The sequence below is a fragment of the Ascaphus truei genome, chromosome 10 (genome assembly GCF_040206685.1).
Source record: "Ascaphus truei isolate aAscTru1 chromosome 10, aAscTru1.hap1, whole genome shotgun sequence".
NCBI lineage: Eukaryota > Metazoa > Chordata > Amphibia > Anura > Ascaphidae > Ascaphus > Ascaphus truei.
The window spans coordinates 49,859,222-49,882,570 of record NC_134492.1 but is presented as its reverse complement, the minus strand read 5'-3'; the positions used below and the strand labels follow the sequence as shown (position 1 = coordinate 49,882,570).

Sequence of the window (23,349 nt, the reverse complement as noted above, 5' to 3'; positions counted from 1 at the left end):
GAACCGGGGAGAGAGAGCGGGGAACCGGGGAGAGAGAGCAGGGAACCGGGGAGAGAGAGCGGGGAACCGGGGAGAGAGAGCGGGGAGGCAGTGCGAGAAGAACCGGGGAGAGAGATCGGGGAACCGGGGGGGAGAGTGAGAGCGGGGAACCGGGCGAGAGAGAGAGCGGGGAACCGGGGGAGGCAGTGCGAGAAGAACCGGGGAGGGAGAGAGACCGGGGAGAGAGAGAGAGAGAGCGGGGAACCGGGGGAGGCAGTGCGAGAAGAACCGGGGAGAGAGAGAGACCGGGGAGAGAGAGAGATCGGGGAACCGGGGGAGGCAGTGCGAGAAGAACCGGGGAGAGAGAGAGACCGGGAAACCGGGGAGAGAGAGACCGGGAAACCGGGGAGAGAGAGAGCGGGGAACCGGGGAGAGAGTGGGGAACCGGTGAGGCAGTGCGAGGAGAACCGGGGAGAGAGAGGGAGGGGATCCGGTTAGAGAGAGCGGGGAACCGGTTAGAGAGAGCGGGGAACCGGGGAGGCTGTGCGAGGAGAACCGGGGGAGGCAGTGCGAGTAGATGCGAGGGAGCGGCAGGGATTAGCAGGACAGGCCGGGGATTAGCAGGACAGGGCAGGGACCAGCAGGACAGGCCGGGGATTAGCAGGACAGGGCAGGGACCAGCAGGACAGGCCGGGGATTAGCAGGACAGGGCAGGGACCAGCAGGACAGGCCGGGGATTAGCAGGACAGGGCAAGGATTAGCAGGACAGGCCAGGGATTAGCAGGACAGGGCAGGGACCAGCGGGACAGGCCGGGGATTAGCAGGACAGGCCGGGGATTAGCAGGACAGGGATTATCAGTACAGGCCGGGGATTAGCAGGACAGGGCAGGGACCAGCAGGACAGGGCAGGGATTATCAGGACAGGCCGGGGATTAGCAGGACAGGGCAGGGACCAGCAGGACAGCCCAGGGATTAGCAGGGCAGGGATTAGCAGGACAGGCCGGGGATTAGCAAGCCTGTGCCAGTGTTTGCGGAGGAGGATGCGCTTGGTCCCAGCCTAGCGGTTGGAGGGAGGCCCCCGGTGCTCGGGGCTATGGGCTGCCCAGCCGCAGAGAGGGCCTCGCCGGGCCCTACCCAGGGAGTATGGGGGCTGCTGGTCTTCGTCGTGGTGTCTTCTGCCCTTTCCGGTCCTGGAGAAGCGGCTGTGACCAAAGAAGAGAAGTCTCAGCTCAGGTGACTGCCTGCCTGGGCCTTGCAGGGTTAAATCCGCAGTATGTCAGATGGAGACCTCTGCCAGGGCTGCCATGCAGGGGCACATGGGGCCCTTACACACAGGGTTATAATGGGCAGTGTGTGTGTGTGTGTGTGTGTGTGTGTGTGTGTGTGTGTGTGTGTGTACACACACACACACACACACACACACACACACACACACACACACACACTCACCAGTGCTTGATCACCAATCGGGATAAACCTGTCAAGCATTTGTGCATGCGTTTATATGGCCTGATACTGGTTTCCAGTGCACCCCACAATATTAAGCATCGGCTGCTGAGCCGTTGACATACATATACATACACACCTTTTTTAATGTCCCGGTCGGCTGTGTTTAACCTATGGTAAAGACTATTTGAGGAAGTTGTTAAACATTATTTAACCTGCAGCAGAATAAAGTCTGACCCCAATGTGCCCGGCTAACCTTAATACTGTATGCCAGGGTAGTTACGTTTAACCGGGTGTATAAGGAACTTGTTCAGTCTTATTTTAACCGGCAGGTCTTATGGGACCCATTAACATGTAGCATTCCTGCTAAATGGGTACAGTTGAAGGGTACGCACCCTATTCATACCCTAATATGCCAGCCTAGCCCTTCCTCTAACCACAACCATAATCTGTCTAGTAACCTGGTAGAAAATCATTGCGCGTTTAAGGGAGAATGATATAAAGCCGGGTAAATAGACACCGACACTTAACCCATTAAACATGCCCCTGTCCCTACTTCATATCCGTACTAGAAGGGGCTGCCAGTTCCACCCTCTGAGTGACTGGGACCGCGGTCAGGGGTTAATGGTTGAGTTTGCCCGCAGCATAGCCGGTGCTGGAAGAAGTTACGTGTGTTATATAGCTCCGATAACGCCAGCTGCTAGATCTCGCCAACATTGATTCTGTTAATGTAACAACGACTCCGTGCTCAGGTAAAGGCTACAAGACGGAGTAGTTCCATGCAATGGTTTGTGAAAGCGGGTTCAATGCGTGCAATACTCTATTTAAAGATGTATAGAAATAATGTGCGTGTACGCATGGTGCCGGAGGGGAGGGTGGGGGACACGAGAGTCTACTGTGTGGTTTTTGCACCTCCACTTACATCTTTTTCAGTGACACTTTCTGCTTTCGATAAGTCGTTGCTGACCTCGCTTGCTAAAGCTTAGTAAAGAGATCTTATAGCAGCAGACCAGGCTGATCTGCGTCTTTTTTGCATTCTATGTCTTGCTTATTTAAGAGATCTTTTCTTGACCTTTCCAAAGCTGTTTTAAATTTTAAAATCTTATGCTCTATTCAGGAGATATAGAACGTTTGGATAAATAAGTGTCCGGGAGATTAAAATGGAGCTCTCTCCTGAGCCCAGTGCAGTTTACCATGATAACCTCGGACACTAGAGATTGAGATCATGGGTTTTAACATTATAAAACATTTCATTTAAGAGCAGGGCATGCTCAGGGGACCATGCCACCTTGACAAAGGGTGCTTAGCAGCCGAAACGTTAGGTTTTATGGCTTATTAAACACTCTCTTGCATACTAGGCCCATGTGCCCTGCTGGGTATTTGAATATACAATTGTCACTTGGATCTGTGCAGGATTTTCCTTTTCAACAAGGAGTACGCTGGCATCATCATTGCTTTGCCTTGCTTAGGACGTGTGCATGCAAAACTGTACCCGTTGCATACTCGGGATCACATAACATTATGTTAACCGTTTGGGATTGTTAACAATCATTAACGACATTCACGCTTTAGTGAATAATCCCCTACGGCCGCTATATCACGCTCTCCATTTCAATGGAGCTCAGAACTTCCTTGACGTGCAGACACCGTTTCATAACACATTTACTGCGTACCTTTGTGTTGAGGTACTTGCCAGCGCTGGTTTAGTTGATGTTAATGATGCATTATCTTCTGTGCAAGTGGACTGTGCATGATTAACCCACTTACAGAACGTATTGTATAGAGACCTGTGTCCATTTATATGGTTACAAGTAGAAAAAGAAGGGCGTGGGCACTGCGAAAAGAGTGAGGCTGGCAGCATGTACTGTGTGAAAAATAATTCATCTTTATTGGGCATAATAGCCAAAATTTAAAATTGCACAGAGATCCTCTGACACGGTTCCTACCTTTTGGGCACTTTATCAAAGAGCTGTACACGCTCCCCTACATATGCTCCGGTGATGGTCATTATTCTGTGTCCTCGGCACCACACACCAATATAGGCTACACGAGACTGTTCACCAATGCATAGACCTGTTCCCTATATACTCTTGTTCATTCATTGGTCTCACACACTCTATACCTACAGTATTAGAGCCCACACGTGGGATTCGTCCCACTTATTCTCAACTCTCCATTTATATGGTTTGTTGCCTCTGTTTTTGGCAGTGTTACTAGTAGGAGCTAGAGAGAGGTTACGTGATGTATTTTTATATTTATATAAACCCATCCAGGTACACAGCGCGTCGCAGCAGTAATAATACACGTGACATAATAATATAACACATAATGGGAATAAGCGCTTCAGACAAAAGTAACATTAGGAAAAGCAGCCCCTGCCCCGAAGAGCTGACATATTTATAATTGGATAATTGATGTTCCTTGCTCGAGCTTGGCATTTCTTTCCCTTCTTGTCTGTCGCAAATGCTACTTACTGCGCATAACTGATCTTTCTGTGTGTGTGATTACATCTGCATTGAAATCCACAGAAAACACTTCTCTATTGTGTATGTGGACCACTGTAACGTATATTTAATTTGTTTTGTTGTTATTTACATAACAGGTGTTTTTTATTTATTGTATATTACAGGAATCAAGTGCTGGAAATGTTTGGTCATGCATATGGCAACTATATGGTATGTAACATACATGTTATCATGTTATGGAGGTTAAACTTGCAATGATGCAAAGGGTAGACCAGCATGTAGCAGGGGGAACCCCCCCGGACTTAATCTGCTTTTATTTCAGTGTGGAGAATTATTTACCAAGGCCGTTGCTACAGTAAAAAAAAAAACGTTTTTGTTAATATCCAGAAGGTGTTGCAGGTATATAAACAAAGGAGTTTAGGGTAAAACGGCAGTGTAAACCTCACTACCCTTCTATTTGCTGAGCGTGCATTTTGGATTCTGTTACATATGTAATGGGCGGGTGAGCTTTAGTGAGTCACCATGTCATATACATAACAATCCTCGAGGTCCTTCAGTCCTAGGTAAATACTCAGTGCTTTTCTTGTTTGTGTTATTAAACCTACGTCAGTCTAAAAAAAAAAAAAATTGCATCTTTTAAACCCTTTATATGCAACCGTTCACATTTTACATTAGAAGGGTGTGGGAATAAATGCCTCTTCAGTCACAGTTGTGTGTGTGTGTGTGATTGTGGTTTTGGGGGTTTGTCGGTTTGTCCCCTGGTCCTTGTGTTAGATGACTTTACTACAGGGAGCTATAGCAGTCTCTGAATCCTATTTATGAGCCAATAATAGGACATTCTCTCATTCCAAACTGCGGTGTGCGGTTTGTGAACATCCCTAAACTTTCCTAAGCACGCGAGAGGGTCCTCTGCAAAGTCCCTGGGATAGGGCAACATGGCAGATGAAATCGGTTGAAGCTAACATTCCAGTCTGCCCTTACTTGAGCCAGCAAGTAATGAGGATTAGACCAGCAAAGGATTCTGGGAGACAAAATGGCAACTTCAGCCTCTCCCTCATGCAGTGACCGCCCATAAAGTTCCATTTCTAAATCGGTAAATCTGGAGATCTAGCACTTGTAGCTGGCTCGTCTTTCGTAGGCCGCATTCAGCTCAAGGTTGGGTTTCACCGAGATTGCTTTTTTTTTTAAAATAAGCAAAGCAAATACCAGGTGACATCTTCTGTTTAATTTTGAGCGTTTGTCCAGTGCAGAAGGACAATGCCACATGCTCCCTTCCAGGCCTTTATATTCTGCTGGGACTCGTGTGTTCATTTCTTCTTATACCATATTGATCTTTCTGTTCAGACGATGCACCTGTTCTCTCACGCAGAGCAGATGGCCCATGGGAAAACTCGTCGTGCAATGTTTTCTTACTGGTTAGCATTGAAATGGCTTGTCAGTCAGTTAAACATCAGCTGAGAAGCAAATACATACAGTATCTGAAATATGTATTTACACGAGAGCGGAAAATCTCTAATCTCCCATACATACAAACGCAAGAAAGTACACTATTGTATTGTATAGTGTTCAATGTAGAAGTAAAAAAAATGTGCAAAGTTCTTTATGGGCACATTTTATTATTATTATTGCATATATTGGGTGATTACAATTAGTACCAATCAGTCAGTAACTCACATGCACACACACATTTTGTAAAGATGACCGCAAAAAGGATGGGAGAGGGAAGGGAATTGCAAGAAAGTAAGTTTGTTTGAAAAGTCCAAAAGCATGTTCATTTCTGTCGCAGTGGGCGTATTGGTCCCAATCTGCAGAGGGTTTCAGACTCCGACCGTTGCAGCTTTCTTCAGGGGCACGATGCACACAAACCAAGAGAAGCAAATACGTGCAAGAGATTCAATTTAGTGTAGTATTTGTTTATTGTCAAAACCGCACATAGAGTATCACTTACAGGACTAAAGGTATAAACGGGCACACCACCGCCAGCATGACATGGGAGAAGTTGGCATCGGTGGCCAAGCCCTCCTCTGATGTTGATGTTCCCGCTGAAGCTGTGAAATGCAGCGAAACGCGCAGGTGGTCACCTGCTACTATGGTGTCAAATGCTTAAGCCTTTAGCAGCTTTGGCAGGGGCATGTCAACATTGACGGAGCGCTCGGCCACTGAGGTTCACATCTCCTGACAGCTGCTGATGGGGATTAGATTTACTTTTATTCCTGTAAGTGTAATTCTGACAATATACAACAAAATACTACACTAGAGTGGGTCTTCTGTCCTGTCCTTTTTTGCTTCTCTAGGTTTGTCAACATCCTGTTAACACTGTCCTTCAAAGTGCTAATAACCGTCATGTTTACATATTTCTGATAACGAATAAAGGTTATCCTTTGGAGAGTAAGGCTGCGTCGTAAGAACTCAGCAATACGTTTCTTTCTACCTAATATTGGTTCTTTGTATTTTACAGTGTTTTTGTTTGGTAATATCTTTTTAAAACAGCAGTCCAGTCTCACTATATATATTCTTGTACCTGAACTGGGGGTTCCCCCGGAGTGAGTTTCTGGTTCCTTGTCCTGCAGGGGCTACTTAGTTTCCAAGGGACAAGCTGTTTTTATCCACCGGGCAAGAATACTTGCCAGGTGGGCACAGAATGATTTGCTCCGGTGGCCAAGACAAAGTTACACTATCATCGGGCCGTGGCATTGTGACTTTCTATTTGTGACCCGGGGACCACACGAAATATTTACGAACATTCCGGGACGCGGCGTCTCCCGAGGGGGGTTCAGGTTAACATAAAACATAAAATACCTGGTACGTCTCGGGCATTTGCTCGGTATTTAGGCGCTGACCCAGCAGTTCTGACCCAGCGGCCTCCCCGATTTGAAATTGTAGTGGAACGTCCTCCTTTGCCGTGTCCGTTATCCGTGGCCTGGTCGCGCACCTTTCCTAGTCAATGAAATTGTAGTGTAGAACTCGCACGTTCCTAACGTGTGCGCTGTAAGGTAGAGACTCGTGAGGTTTGGGAAGTTTAATCTGTAAGAACTCTGCAGGACAGAAATGTAATGCGTGGCAGTGCGTGGGATATTTTAATCTTCCGCCTGTAGGTCTGGGCCTGTGTTTTATTTACTGAGGGTGAGAGATTAGCAGCTGCACAGTGAGCTCCAGCAACCCACACCTGTAGGAGAGGGTTGTATCTTTAATGTCACTATAACCTGGATTAGCGGAGTCTGTGTCAGTGCTTGTGTAAACATTGCCACATCAGCCTGTGACATGTCAGATGGAGTGTGCACGCCACTGATATGGTTGAGTGATATTCCATGGTACATCGGTCTCCCATTCACACTGCTTGCTTGGCAAGTAAACAATTCAGTCAATCGTTATGTGCAAGAAGGACCCTAGGACCAAAGGGACACATTTAAGGAGTCAAATCTGGACGTTTGCCTTTTTTTACCCAAATCAGACACCTATAAGTATTTTTATATCACGTTGGTATCGCTGGGACTTGGAAGGGGTTTGAGCTCCGGCTACTCCCTTTTGTTTGTGATCACTTTGTTGAGCAAGTTTGCACAGGTAAAGCGCGCCCCCCCCTCTTTTCCCCTCCTTGCCCCCCCCCGCTTATCTTTTATTAGCTCTTTGAGGGTAAACACTACCTGATTGACAAACCCTTCCCTCTTCAGAGTCTGTTAAGAAATACAACTTGTAATTTCCAGAAAATGAAAGCGGCTTAATATTTGCTGCTAGCATGGTTAGGTTTGTTTAGGGAAGCCAATTAGACAGTGAATTTCTTTGCAAAAGTTTGCGGGCTCTGTTGGATCACATCTTCCGGGGGAAGTCACACATAGCAGGCAAGAAATACTTTTAAGCGACTTATCTGTGTAATAGACATTTTTTTTCTTTTTTAGAAACATTTATTTCCCTGTAAAGTGTAAGGCTGCGCTTATAGTGTACGTACGTACCTACATGCTGTACGTACGTACCTACATGCTGTACGTACCTACATGCTGTACGTACCTACATGCTGTACGTACCTACATGCTGTACGTACCTACATGCTGTACGTACCTACATGCTGTACGTACCTACATGCTGTACGTACCTACATGCTGTACGTACCTACATGCTGTACGTACCTACATGCTGTACGTACCTACATGCTGTACGTACCTACATGCTGTACGTACCTACATGCTGTACGTACCTACATGCTGTACGTACCTACATGCTGTACGTACCTACATGCTGTACGTACCTACATGCTGTACGTACCTACATGCTGTACGTACCTACATGCTGTACGTACCTACATGCTGTACGTACCTACATGCTGTACCGTACCTACATGCTGTACCGTACCTACATGCTGTACCGTACCTACATGCTGTACCGTACCTACATGCTGTACCGTACCTACATGCTGTACGTACCTACATGCTGTAACGTACCTACATGCTGTAACGTACCTACATGCTGTACCGTACCTACATGCTGTACCGTACCTACATGCTGTACCGTACCTACATGCTGTACCGTACCTACATGCTGTACCGTACCTACATGCTGTACCGTACCTACATGCTGTACCGTACCTACATGCTGTACCGTACCTACATGCTGTACCGTACCTACATGCTGTACCGTACCTACATGCTGTACCGTACCTACATGCTGTACCGTACCTACATGCTGTACCGTACCTACATGCTGTACCGTACCTACATGCTGTACACACATGATTTGGTGGTGGCCCATGCATTTTATAGACATCCACCTTCTGTAACTGCGTTAACGGGAACTCTCATTCCATTTGAAGTGAGATTCTGATTGGGTAATGGTAAAGCGATGCTTTGTGTCATTCAAAACCCCATTTCTCTCTTCCTCCCATCTAGGAACATGCCTACCCAGCCGATGAGCTCATGCCCTTAACGTGCCGCGGAAGAGTTCGCGGTCAAGAACCAAGCAGGGGGGATGTCGATGACGCGTTGGGAAAGTTAGTATTTACTTTTGGCTCTGTACAACAAATGTAACGGGCCTCCATGCTGGAGCAGGACCCGCCGATTCTCCGCCCCAGCGACTCCCGGTTACCAAGGTATTCACCGTTATCATGTACAATCAAAGAGTATCGCCTATTGGGAAGCCACGATGTCGTGCGCTGAGATGGGGCTTCCTATTGGTCTTTGGAGTGAGCCTTTGAGGGCAGCCATACTGTTTTCCGGAAAGGAACTCAGAAACACCAGCAAATATCTTGGGGACCAGGAGTTTCCCTAAAGCTTAAATAAAATTGGGTGCTGTGAGGCAAAGGGAGAAAGAGGGAGTCCGCCAGGTTACGTGACCGGGTGCCTAACACATCAAGGACTAGTCATAGCGATCACATATAAAGGGGGTGGCCACTTGAAAAGCCTAAGGAGTGACTGTAGCAGTAATAAATATTTCACATCATTTACACTCCCAAAGCGATTGGTATTTTATGATTTATACATTCTCTCATCTGATTTCCTCGGGCTGCTCTGACATCGCTGTGTGTTCAACAAGAGTTTGCACAGGCAAACACTACCCTGATGAGGACAGGGTGGGGATAAAGGTAAAGAAAAACACTTGATTGACAAACACTTCCCCATTCGGTGATCCCCCAAGAAATGTAATTGATTACTAAAGAAAGATAAGGTAGCCAGATCTTTGATTTTAGCATGGTTACAGTTGTTAAAGGAAGGCACTTGGTGTTCAAGTCTTTAAAAACACCTTTTGTAATCAGCTGTATGGGACTGCTTCTCTAAATCCTGCCGACAATTTAATACACGAGTCACAATCTGCTTTGGCGATTATTTAATCTGCTCAGATGCCGCCGGTTGCACGGTTACCTCCCGGGAACTTCAGTGGGAGTGCTCGTCTGATAACGGTGCGGTCGGACACTTCGGAGCATATCGAAAAAGGCCTTTCTCTACAGCGAGACCGGAGGACCCCAGTACCGCCCGACTTTCGGCAACCAGTGACGTTGAGTGGGCTTCACCCCCCCTTTGTGATCTCGTTCACCGACCTGACGGAGAAGGGAGTGGGATCTGTCTGAAGGCAGCGAGCAATGACGTTAGTGTCACAAGGGCCCCGGCGTGTCGGCCATCCTGGGGTTCCCGGAACATAACAAGGGCCCTGGCGTGTCGGCCATCATGGCGTTCCCGGGGACATAAGGGCCCTGGCGTGTCGGCCATCATGGCGTTCCCGGGAACATAAGGGCCCTGGCGTGCCGGCCATCATGGCGTTCCCGGAACATAACAAGGGCCCCGGCGTGCCGGCCATCATGGCGTTCCCGGAACATAACAAGGGTCCTGGCGTGTCGGCCATCATGGCGTTCCCGGAACATAACAAGGGCCCTGGCGTGCCGGCTATCATGGCGTTCCCGGGAACATAAGGGTCCTGGCGTTCCGGCCATCCTGGGGTTCCCGGAACATAACAAGGATCCTGGCGTTCCGGCCATCATGGCGTTCCCGGGAACATAAGGGCCCTGGAGTGCCGGCCATCATGGCGTTCACGGGACATAACAAGGGTCCTGACGTTCCGGCCATCATGGCGTTCCTGGGGACATAACAAGGGCCCTGGCGTGCCGGCCATCATGGCGTTCCCGGGGACATAACAAGGGCCCTGGCGTTCCGGCCATCCTGGCGTTCCCGGAACATAACAAGGGCCCTGGCGTGCCGGCCATCATGGTGTTCCCGGGAACATAACAAGGGCCCTGGCGTTCCGGCCATCATGGTGTTCCCGGGAACATAACAAGGGCCCTGGCGTGCCGGCCATCATGGCGTTCCCGGAACATAACAAGGGCCCTGGCGTGCCGGCCATCATGGCGTTCCCGGAACATAACAAGGGCCCTGGCGTGCCGGCCATCATGGCGTTCCCGGGAACATAACAAGGGCCCTGGCGTGCCGGCCATCATGGCGTTCCCGGAACATAACAAGGGCCCTGGCGTGCCGGCCATCATGGCGTTCCCAGAACATAACAAGGGCCCTGGCGTGCCGGCCATCATGGCGTTCCCGGGAACATAACAAGGGCCCTGGCCTGCCGGCCATCATGGCGTTCCCGGAACATAAGGGCCCTGGCGTGCCGGCCATCATGGCGTTCCCGGAACATAACAAGGGCCCTGGCGTGCCGGCCATCATGGCGTTCCCGGAACATAACAAGGGCCCTGGCGTGCCGGCCATCATGGCGTTCCCGGAACATAACAAGGGCCCTGGCGTGCCGGCCATCATGGCGTTCCCGGAACATAACAAGGGCCCTGGCGTTCCGGCCATCATGGCGTTCCCGGGAACATAACAAGGGCCCTGGCGTGCCGGCCATCATGGCGTTCCCGGGAACATAAGGGCCCTGGAGTGCCGGCCATCATGGCGTTCCCGGAACATAACAAGGGCCCTGGCGTTCCGGCCATCCTGGGGTTCCCGGAACATAACAAGGGCCCTGGCGTTCCGGCCATCATGGCGTTCCCGGAACATAACAAGGGCCCTGGCGTGCCGGCCATCATGGCGTTCCTTGAAAGTCACAGGTACTCAAAGGGTTAAAACTCCTTGCAAGGGAAGAATTGCATGTACCGCTCACTAGTGCACACATCGGTTTAGATGACCCGATCGTGTACAAAGCAGCAATTCTGGTTTATCAGGAAATTATATTTATTTCTAGTTTCTCTTCCTCGTGTATCGACTCTTCTCTACTCCAGATAACCATAAAATAGAACAGGAATGAAAATACCACGATAACATTGGATAAATACACCACAAAGCATCGCCATTATACTAGTAACAAGCTACAAGAACAGAGGAAAGAAAGGCGAGGGATGGAGACGAGGAGACAGATACTTGTGGGGGGGGGGGGGTGTTTGGTCCTACAATGTGGTCCAGAATTACTCACCGGTGCTAAGCTTTGGGGCACCTTCAGTTGCTAAGATTCATACTCCGGTGTCACTGCATCGCTGTGAACATACTAAGAACCTGCAGGGAGCCGGGCTGTTGAACGTCCCAGGGAACTCCCAAGGGTTACGTTACCATGCAGGTGAACGAGTCATTGATAGCACAAGGCCTCCGCACTACGTTTGGGGAAACTGAATAGCATTGAATTCTCAAAGCCCGAGAATTGGTGCAGTCGTAACCGTAAGGTGCAGTCCGTGTTGGTATGCACACAAGTCAGGCATGTAATGATCTTCCTTGCACACAGTGCAATGACATGTAGCCTGCCACATGCAACTTTGTATTTGGCTTCCCTAAACTAATCTAACCGGGCTAAACGTAAAGACTTTCCTACTTTTTGTTACTTGAATCATTGATTTATAATTGGTAATAATTGAAGCTGAATTTCTTAGGGGCTTCTGAAAAGGGAACGTGTTTGTCAATCAAGTGTTTTCTTTACCCTTATCCAACCCAGCCCAATAAAGATAAGGGGGTGCCAAGTACAAAGGGGAGTCAGTCCCAGGAAAGCAATCCCTTCCCAAGCCTCCACTCACCAGGTTTACTCACTATTTTAAAGTCCTTTATACAGCTACTTTAAGGCTTCAGATGTTGGTTGTAAAGGTACGAGTCACGCAGGTGGGACCCTATAAACATGCCCCTACCATGAGCGCGCTTGGGTGTTCGGAGGGACTGACCCTATAACCATGTCCCTGCCGTGAGCGCGCTTAGGTGTGCGGAGGGACTGACCCCATAACCATGTCCCTGCCGTGAGCGCGCTTGGGTGTGCGGAGGGACTGACCCCATAACCATGTCCCTGCCGTGAGCAAGTTTAGGTGTGCAGAGGGACAGACCCCATAACCATGTCCCTGCCGTGAGCGCGCTTGGGTGTGCGGAGGGACTGACCCCATAACCATGTCCCTGCCGTGAGCGTGCTTAGGTGTGCGGAGGGACTGACCCCATAACCATGTCCCTGCCGTGAGCGCGCTTGGGTGTGCGGAGGGACTGACCCCATAACCATGTCCCTGCCGTGAGCAAGTTTAGGTGTGCAGAGGGACAGACCCCATAACCATGTCCCTGCCGTGAGCGCGCTTGGGTGTGCGGAGGGACTGACCCCATAACCATGTCCCTGCCGTGAGCGTGCTTAGGTGTGCGGAGGGACTGACCCCATAACCATGTCCCTGCCGTGAGCGCGCTTGGGTGTGCGGAGGGACTGACCCCATAACCATGTCCCTGCCGTGAGCGTGCTTAGGTGTGCGGAGGGACTGACCCCATAACCATGTCCCTGCTGTGAGCGCGCTTAGGTGTGTGCGGAGGGACTGACCCCATAACCATGTCCCTGCCGTGAGCGTGCTTAGGTGAGCAGAGGGACTGACCCCATAACCATGGCCCTGCCGTGAGCGCGCTTAGGTGTGCGGAGGGACTGACCCCATAACCATGTCCCTGCTGTGAGCGCGCTTAGGTGTGCGGAGGGACTGACCCCATAACCATGACAAAGGGGAGTCAGTCCCAGGAAAGCAATCCCTTCCCAAGCCTCCACTCACCAGGTTTACTCACTATTTTAAAGTCCTTTATACAGCTACTTTAAGGTTTCAGATGTTGGTTGTAAAGGTACGAGTCACGCAGGTGGGACCATATAAACATGCCCCTACCATGAGCGCGCTTGGGTGTTCGGAGGGACTGACCCTATAACCATGTCCCTGCCGTGAGCGCGCTTAGGTGTGCGGAGGGACTGACCCCATAACCATGTCCCTGCCGTGAGCGCGCTTGGGTGTGCGGAGGTACTGACCCCATAACCATGTCCCTGCCGTGAGCAAGTTTAGGTGTGCAGAGGTACTGACCCCATAACCATGTCCCTGCCGTGAGCGCGCTTGGGTGTGCGGAGGGACTGACCCCATAACCATGTACCTGCCGTGAGCGTGCTTAGGTGTGCGGAGGGACTGACCCCATAACCATGTCCCTGCTGTGAGCGCGCTTAGGTGTGCGGAGGGACTGACCCCATAACCATGTCCCTGCCGTGAGCGTGCTTAGGTGTGCGGAGGGACTGACCCCATAACCATGTCCCTGCCGTGAGCGCGCTTAGGTGTGCGGAGGGACTGACCCCATAACCATGTCCCTGCCGTGAGCGCGCTTAGGTGTGCGGAGGGACTGACCCCATAACCATGTCCCTGCCGTGAGCGCGCTTAGGTGTGCGGAGGGACTGACCCCATAACCATGTCCCTGCCGTAAGCGCGCTTAGGTGTGTGGAGGGACTGACCCCATAACCATGTCCCTGCCGTGAGCGTGCTTAGGTGTGCGGAGGGACTGACCCCATAACCGTGTCCCTGCCGTGAGCGCGCTCAGGTGTGCGGAGGGACTGACCCCATAACCATGTCCCTGCTGTGAGCGTGCTTAGGTGTGCGGAGGGACTGACCCCATAACCATGTCCCTGCTGTGAGCGCGCTTAGGTGTGCGGAGGGACTGACCCCATAACCATGTCCCTGCCGTGAGCTCGCTTAGGTGTGCGGAGGGACTGACCCCATAACCATGTCCCTGCCGTGAGCGCGCTTAGGTGTGCGGAGGGACTGACCCCATAACCAGGTCCCTGCCGTGAGTGCGCTTAGGTGTGCGGAGGGACTGACCCCATAACCATGTCCCTGCCGTGAGCTCGCTTAGGTGTGCGGAGGGACTGACCCCATAACCATGTCCCTGCTGTGAGCGCGCTTAGGTGTGCGGAGGGACTGACCCCATAACCATGTCCCTGCTGTGAGCGCGCTTAGGTGTGCGGAGGGACTGACCCCATAACCATGTCCCTGCCGTGAGCGCGCTTAGGTGTGCGGAGGGACTGTACCTTTTTAATTGCTAAAGAAACTGAACAGCCACATTTGCTTTAAGTCTGAGATGCTGCATTATAAGAGAGCAGAATTGAGAGAGTTGGAAGTATAGTAATAGTATTTTGTTTCATTTTGTATTTAAAGCTTTCTGGGTAACCGTTGAAGTTATATCGGGGTGTTTTAATACTAGTGTACTTGTATTATGCAAAAAAAAAATTCCATTAATCTGGGTCTTTTTTTCTCTCCTTTTTTTTCAGATTTTCTCTGACTTTAATCGATACGTTGGATACTCTTGTGGTAAATACTGGTTATCTTAACATATATTGTAAATATAATATTGTAGTCCTTATTTTACCATTATATAAGTGGTTTTGGTAATGTATTGTATCCTTTTTTGTAATATATTCTATGTATCCTTATTGGTAATATGTACACGCGCTGTATTTAAATAAATGGTATTTATTTTGTCTGGGGGCGTGAACAAGTTAGAAGAGGGACTCGTCATTCTAATGAACGTATTCACTTAGTCTAATGACAGAGAGATTCTCTGCTACCTCGTGTGTTAGTAATAGGGGTAAATGAATCATTTAACCTGAAGTCACATCTGCAAGGGCAGAGGATTCATGTAACAACTACACAACGTCACACTTTTGCAGCCGAAAAAAGTGTTCTTGTTTTTAAATCTACAGTACTTGGCGTCTTTATAAAGATCCAATCCCCTATAAAGTGAAATTGTCACTTATTTTCTTCCTGTGTAAAGATGCATATGCTTCTGCTTTCTTTGAGTCTGTAATTCTCCTTTTTCTCCTTTTTTGTATTTTTAACCATTTTTTTTTTTATTATTTAAATGTCTTTAGCCAACAAAATTGCAAATTGATTATGCCTCCCCACCATTAACCCCCTGCTGAATTTCATTTTTTGAAGGAAACTAGAAACTAAAATAAAGTGGCCCGTTCAACTTAGTGGATTAAAAACATTTTTTTTTTTTTTTTTTAAACTCAGTCATTTGGTTTATTTGGACATATTCACTCACACTTCAAGTAACGTTTTTTTATTTGTATCTTGTGAAAAATAAATCTTCGTTCTGGGAACGCTACGTTTATGTCTGTATCTGAGTAATGGTGACTTCATAATTACTTCTCAAAGAAAAGAAAATAGGTCTGCACACTAACAAACAAACATGAGTTAAAGATGGTAAAAACCTGCAAAGCATTTGTTTACTATGGAAATGTTTAAAGGACAGGGTTAAGGGTGAAGCAAAAACTCTCCCATTCAGGGCCCCTAATAAACGCAAAATCTTTTTGCTTTTTAGCATGGTTAAATTAATTTAAGGATGCCAGTTAGTGTTAATATCCTTACAAATGATTATTTTTTTGGCACGATGTAGAATTGTACTTTTTAGAAGAATAAGCATGTTTTGCTTAGTGACATGTATGATTTGGGTTATTAGTGGCTGGTGAACACCCCGTGACAGTGTTTCCCATTGTACACGTCCCACGTGTTACTCTGATGCCCACTTTTAATAGTCCCTTGGTTGAGGAAAAACTTGTCTAGTGGAAAAGTGTCCCTAAGACATTCTGGCTCCAGAGAGAAGGCATCATTTATTACACAGATCACACATCCTCCACTTTCCATCTGCGACCTCTGCTCAGAGCCACGGGTGAGATCCGTTATACTGGCGGGTGCCAACCATCTTTACGTTGTTCACCCCTTGCTAGAAAATATATTCTGTGAACCCCTAATTAATAATTTGTCTTGCTCACTCACCATAATATTGCGAACACAACCATTTGATTAATCCCGTGCAGTATAGTATCCTGAGCTTGTGGAGGGACAGCACACTTAGTAAGGCCCCAAACTGGACCTCTGTGTGGGGATATAGCTGTCTATCACTGCAGGAGCCTCTCAAGAAACGCCCACAAAGCCTTGTAGTAGCTGATGCAATGCACTATGGGGAGCGACTTTGAAGCTCTCGGGTTAATTGACAACTGTACCACCCACACACACTAAGGGGCAGTCTGGAGCTTTATAAAGGGCATACTGCCTCCAAGTGCCCCCACTATACAGCCTGGGATCCGCCGTTACATAGATTTATTTTTTTGGCGACCCCCCTTGGAGACGTCTCACGAACCCCTTGTTGGGAATAACTGTGTTAATGGGACGGACAGGGTTTCCGGTTCTTGGAATGGCGTGGAGGCAGCGTAGACTTCCCAACCCAATGTCTGTAATATGACGTTGGTTACGCTCTTCTCTTTCAGGTGTTAAACAAAACCGCGGAGTTCGAAGATGCCGTCAGAAAAGTGATTAATGATGTAAATTTAGATAATGACATTGTAGTCTCTGTCTTTGAGACCAATATCAGAGTCCTGGGGTGAGTATTAATGTGAGGAGAAATGAGTAAACCCTGGTGTTTGATGGTGGAAATGTAATGTGATAGAAAATACAGCGCTAAACCGAACAAGTTAAAATGTAGGAAGGATGCAGATCCAAGAAGAAATCTGATTACTTTATGATAGGAGTTAGGAAGGACTTTATTTTCTTATAAGACCTAATCCGTGTGGAATTCCTCAAGATAAATATAGCTATAAATGTAGGATCAGTATCTCGCCCAATTAACAGGTTCAATACAATGGAGGTAGCTTTCTTTAAAACCCGACTTACTATGTTACTCGAACTAATTTAAGGTAAAGGGGTCAGTAGTAAGTACTTAAAATAAAGATTTTGTGGCGTTAACAGTAAGGAATATAATTTATCTAGATATATTTAAGTCATTTCCAACCCGTAGGTGCACAGCTATGGCACGAGAGCCAGTATCACGTGGCCCTCTGGGCCATAGAGGTGGCCACTTTAGGGGCCACATTATGTGTCCCTCCAAGGGGACGTTGTTGATGCCACTACAGTAAGGGAATTGAAGATGGCTTGGGGGTAGACACAAGATCTGATCTGTTGGGAGACTCTTGAGATCAATACTATTCGTAGTAGAAGACGTCTGCTTCTTCAATTCCAATCGAAGAATGACCTCTTAATCCATTGGATCCCACCCTTGGTAGCTCTGGGATGGGTGGGGGGGGGGGGGAGGGGGGCGGGGAGGAGGAGAGGCGTGAGCAAAAGTGACAAAAAGAGAGTGGATTTCATGGAGGGATTTATAGAGGCGGCACCTTCCCTGCACTGACATCCTTGTAACAGTGCATTCCCACATAGCCAGAAACAAACTTCTGTAAGAAAATTAACAATCTGATTGGCCTCTAACAATTTACATTTTGGGGGGAAATTAATTACAGATTGATTTTCTTAGGGGCCTCTAAATGGCAGTGTTCTCAAAGTTTTTTGTCTTTACCTTTACCCCCACCCCCCCCCCTGTCCTTAGAGATGTAATAAAGATAAGTGAGAGAGAGGGGGCTTCACCTGAGCAAATTTACTGGACACACAGACATCAGACATAAGGGAGCAGCCAGAGAAAATCAAACCCCTCATAAGCCCCCCTCATAAGCCCCATCTCCCTCTCTGTGAACTAACCTTAAAAACAAAACAAAAAAGATTTTAAAACAACTTCTAGGTTTCAGGTTTGGGGGAAAACTCCTCAACCCCCCGGTTGTAATCCCGTAGGCTACGGCCCCTGTCTTACCTGCAGCACGCACACCTGGCGGCGCGTGCACAGTTGAAAGCCACATTGTGCGGTCTGTAGGGGAGCGTTGGGATGCGCGGGGGGCGGGGCCATGACGGGGAAATATACAACCGATGTGTCCAAAGTAATACAAAAATAACTTTAATTAGAATCAAAACACATCTAACATAAACACTAAAATAACACACACATGGAACCAGACAGAAAAAAAACATGCCCAGCTTTAAAAAACACAATTGGGAACCACTGTCTAAATGACGATTTTACTTTTACTCCTAAAGGAGGCATTTTTGCCTGAAGATTATATATACATCAATTTGAAACTCTACCCCAGCTATAATCTATATTCAAAATGACGTTAGTCCGGGTGGTGATGTGTAAACGTAGGTTAAGTACAAACCATGTATTCAAAAGAGGATAATAGACATTTCAAGGGGAAAAGTATTATAATTGACTTAAATCCAATTTAGTTTCCAGTATTTATATGATCTCTGTGGTGCTCCTCTCCTGAAATCCTCCACAAATATCCTTGCACCGATCTCTTGTTTAGGGCAATGCGTCCCAAATCCAGTCCTCAAGAACCCCCAACAGGTCCAGTTTTAATCACATCCCTCAGCACAGGAGGCTCACAGGGGCTCAGTCATTGACTGACTGGGAACCACTGGTTTAGGAGATTTGGAGAACTCTTGCGACTAAAAGTAAGAAACGGAGAAACAGACGGCTCTATAGTGTAGTACAGTGTTTCCCAATTAAATTTAGTCGTGGAACCCTTTTTTATTTTGTACAACAAAATGGAACCCCTTAAATAGCACATGAAAAATTTTTTTCTTGGTTCAAGATCAAATACCTTTAAATTGAAAGTTACATTTTTCCAGGGGGAAGGCAACTACATGTTTTGTCACTCCTTCCTATACACTTCCCCCTATACACTTCCCCTCACTCCTTTCTATATTCTCCTATACTCTCCCATACACTTCCCCTCACTCCTTCCTATACTCTCCCCATACACTTCCCCTGACTCCTATACTCTCCCATACACTTCTCCTCACTCCCTCCTATACTCTCCCATACACTTTCCCTCACTCCTTCCTATATACCTCCCCTGCTCACTCACACCTTTCTATACTGCCATACACTTTCCTTATAAGTAGATATCCCCTCCTCTCCTGTCACTGCTCTCCTGCTCCGGCGCGAGCTGTAACCGCCACCCGCGCTCCCTTCTCATGCACCTCGCTCTTCACTTTCTTCACCGGCAGCTTTTGCCACGTGTCAGCCTGCTGCGCTAGCGGCATCTTCCTTGAACGAGCAGCGTGCAGAGCCAGGGCTTCCTGCACGAGCCTCAGTGGAGCAAACAGTCTGTGTGTTCGTGGCTGCTCACCCTCTCCATAGCCGCTATGGGGGAGAGGGAGGTGGAGGAGAGCCATGGTGGAACCCCTGGGACTGCTACGTGGAACCCCAGAGTTCCACGGAACCCCATTTGGGAAACACTGGTGTTGTATATTAGGCACACAATGTTTGCCACTTAAACCAATTGTCACTCGGAAGACCTCGGAGCTCTGGTGTCACAGCTGGTGCCCAGCCTGTCGCTGCTCAGCGTCTCTCCCGTGGAGCGATCACGTACTGTCAAGGGCTCATTTGTTGCTCCGATCACTGGTCACTTTCTCAGTCAGGTCTGCAGATGCCGGCTGGCTCTAGTTTGGCACTTGGCACCTCAGAGGACCCCAACGCATTTTGTCTCTCAGCGTTTCATGTGCATGTTGCTGTGTGAGAGATTAAACTGGGCACATACATTTAATCGTTGTTTTGACTATAACTTGGTCAATGATAGATACCTTGCATGAGTGTAGAAATAAAAACGATCTACTTGTGCTACTGTTGTATCTATTATTAACTAGTAATAGCGCAGGTATTAAAGTGTCCTTAACAGTACGAGCCAAATTGTGCAAAAGATCATTGTGAGTTAAACACAACAATGTAGTGGAATAAGGAGAATAACACTTTAAGAAATTGGCATGAAATGTGTGTGTGTGTGTGTGTGTGTGTGTGTGTGTGTTCAATCATCCACATACAAATATGTAATTGTTTATTTTAGTACTGATGGTTATAAAAGGTAATGGGTGAGATGAACTGTAAAACCCACCCCCGATGAAACCCTGAAGAGTAACGCGTTGGGAGGCTCTTCTGAAGGGCCTGCTTCCAAACGAGGACTAGCCGGCGTCTGCGAACCTGACGGAGGACGGGTTTGGAATGGTGCTGCCAGTACAAAAGCACTCGGGAGGGGGAGTAAAGGGAAGAGAGCCGCTGACCAGTGCCGGGCTGGGCGCCGGCTGTAACACCGGAATCTCCAGGGTGGCAAATTATTATGCCAGGGTGGCAAATTATTATGCCTAAAGTATATTTGTGAAATAGTGAGTGCATTTGTTTAAATGCCAAACATTGCGTACCTTATGTACTACGCTATAGAGCAGAGGTGGGCAGCTCCAGTCCCCGAGGGCCACCGAAAGTCGGGTTGTCAGGATATCGCTGCTTCAGCACTGGTGACTGTCAATTACTGCACCAACTTTGCTGAAGCAGGGCTATCCTGAAAATGTGTCCTATGGCCTTGAGGGCTGGAGTTTGCCCACCTCTGCTTTACAGCCACCGGTTGTCTCTTTACCTATGTCTCGAGTTCTCCACATGTCCTAAACAAAACAGTTTTGCAAGAAGACAAAAGCTCCCGAAGCGTTTGTGCTACTCGCTGCCGATCTTCAGTGAGGTTCTGAGGCTGGGAAAATAACTTCTGTTTTGTGATGAAACCCACAGAGGACTTCTCGGGGGACACTCGGTTGCCATCATGCTGAGAGAGAAAGGGGAACTCATGCAGTGGTACAATGATGAGCTCTTGCACATGGCCAAGGAACTCGGGTACAAGCTGCTGCCAGCGTTCAACACCACCAGTGGCCTCCCGTACCCAAGAGTAAGTGGCACAGTCTCCAGCATCTCCGCTCCCGTAACACCCATCTCCCCCATTGTGAACAAACCTCACACACGAGTTTGCCATTAATATCCATTTTACAGTTCATATATCTTTGTATATTAATCACGCCTCTGTATGCTCTCTCGCTCCATCAGACCCTCCCCTACCATGCATATGTTTTAACGTTCCTTATAAAAGCACTTTTTCACGGAGGCCTGTCCCGCAATCTCCTGACATCTTTCTTTTACTTTCGTACTGGGACCTCATACTCAGTCCTGATGTTTGCTAGCCAAACCCTTGCTAAAAAAAAAGCTCTCACACACCGATCCCCTCATTTTTAGATAGTACGCTCCTCTGGACAGAGGTAGTCTTCCTACTGTCCCAGCTTGCCTTAACCCAAGAGTGGACAACTCCAGCCCTCAAGGGCCACCAACGGGTCATGTTTTCAGGATATCCCTGCTTCAGCACGTGGTGCAATCTTTGACTGAGACTGAGCCATCTGTCCTGAAGCATGGATATCCTTAAAACCTGACCTGTTGGTGGCCCTTAAGGACTGGAGTTGGCCACCCCTATATTAACTTGTGTACTCTTTTGACATGCAAAGCTGTCCTCATTCCCACGCTATGGCATGTTTGTACCATTCAAATAAAACATCATTTATACAATCATTTCTGTCATTTCTGGGCAGTTTTGCTTAGCAACGAATGCCATTGTTTATAAACGCTGATGGCAATATTTCACAGGTTCTTGTTTTTAGCATACATTTTTCTGCTGCTAGTAGACTGGTATAAAGACATTAAAATAGATTAGTTATATTGTCACCCAATTGGATTAAGTACTAGCATTATTTTCTATTGATTTTATGTTTCCTTCTCTAACTGCTGCTGCTGCTATCTATATCTATATGTCACCCCCCACTTCCTCCCCACACCTATACACCTCCCCACCCATACATATCTCTGTAATCTGTGTTGTTTGCTGGCAGGTTAATTTGAAGTTTGGGATCAGGAGGCCGGAGGCACGCACGGGCACAGAGACGGACACGTGTACAGCCTGTGCCGGGACCCTGATCTTGGAGTTTGCCGCTCTGAGCCGCTTTACTGGAATATCTATTTTTGAGGTTTGCGTTAAACCTTTTCTATTTGCACAACTGTAGCTACACGCATGCGCTGATCTACCTGTAGGGACAATCCCATATAGAGGGCCACACAAGAAACCAGGGATCCCTGGGATGCATTAGTTTCTATTAAACATAAAGTGACCTCAATAGGAAGCCCCCTAAAGACGACAACCTGGATTTCTTTTTCTGATAGCTCAAAACCTGTAGTGGTGTCCATATGGGAACCCTGCAGTCTCCTTTCAACCCCAGCAGGCAGCACAGAGCTGCTTGCCATAAAGACTACAAAGGGTTGTCATCAGAGAAGTGGTCTTCATTTGAGGCTCTCGGATTAGATTATTTGAAATCCAATTATTTTCACTAATCGTAATTGGGAGGGGCCTGGCAGCGGTACTAAGTTAGGTTATGGATATTTTTAAGAATAAATTACTGTTTAAAAAAAAAAAAAAAAAATCAAGTGAGCGAGTGGGGAAAAAACTAGGAATGCAATGAGGCATCTTATTGTATGACATGGGTATGAAATCATTCATACATGTGCTGGCAGCAGGTCCTGCACCAATAAATCACTCTTATTTGTATTCCGCGAAATATAAACTTCTTTCTATTCTTGGATGGACTGTAAATTCTAATCTTATCTAATTGCCCCCCCCCCTTATCTCATTGGCTAATGAAGGCAGCGTACACACATATAGTGTACAAGTACCTATGGCCGTAATATTTAGAGAAGGGATTTGTTCATTAGAAGTACTGTAGGCCAATACACTGTTTTGACGGTTGCTCTCTGATTATATGGAGGGTTGTGAATTAAATGAAATTAGGCAAGCAAATATTTTCCCTTTTCTTGCACAGTATAAACTTAACTTACCCCCCTATCGTAAATGACACAACGGTTATTTCCAAAATGTAGCCGCATTTTGACCAAATCTGGCACGTTTGACCACATCGAAATAATTTTAATTTGTGAATCAAATGTTTTAATCTGCCGTTTTCATGAAATCTGCGTGGGTGAGCACGATGTGCTGTGTTAGTTGCGTGGTC

At 47.7% G+C, this 23,349-nt stretch overlaps 1 protein-coding gene across 3 annotated transcripts in view; it reads left to right on the top strand.

Moving 5' to 3' along the window:
• Positions 1-344: 344 nt before the first annotated feature.
• The window catches only part of EDEM3 (ER degradation enhancing alpha-mannosidase like protein 3), a 61,998-nt gene continuing 38,993 nt past the window's right edge, over positions 345-23,349 (top strand). Inside the window, exons 1-8 of one of the 3 annotated variants that reach the window (XM_075616911.1) lie at positions 345-808; positions 979-1,212; positions 4,055-4,100; positions 8,768-8,868; positions 14,871-14,910; positions 16,872-16,984; positions 21,041-21,194; positions 22,180-22,314. In XM_075616911.1, the coding sequence (XP_075473026.1) occupies positions 1,073-1,212; positions 4,055-4,100; positions 8,768-8,868; positions 14,871-14,910; positions 16,872-16,984; positions 21,041-21,194; positions 22,180-22,314 (729 nt within the window). In that variant the 5' untranslated portion in view covers positions 345-808; positions 979-1,072. Of the gene's footprint in view, positions 1,213-4,054; positions 4,101-8,767; positions 8,869-14,870; positions 14,911-16,871; positions 16,985-21,040; positions 21,195-22,179; positions 22,315-23,349 lie in introns of all 3 variants that reach the window. The other 2 variants (XM_075616910.1, XM_075616912.1) reach the window with 2 other exon arrangements.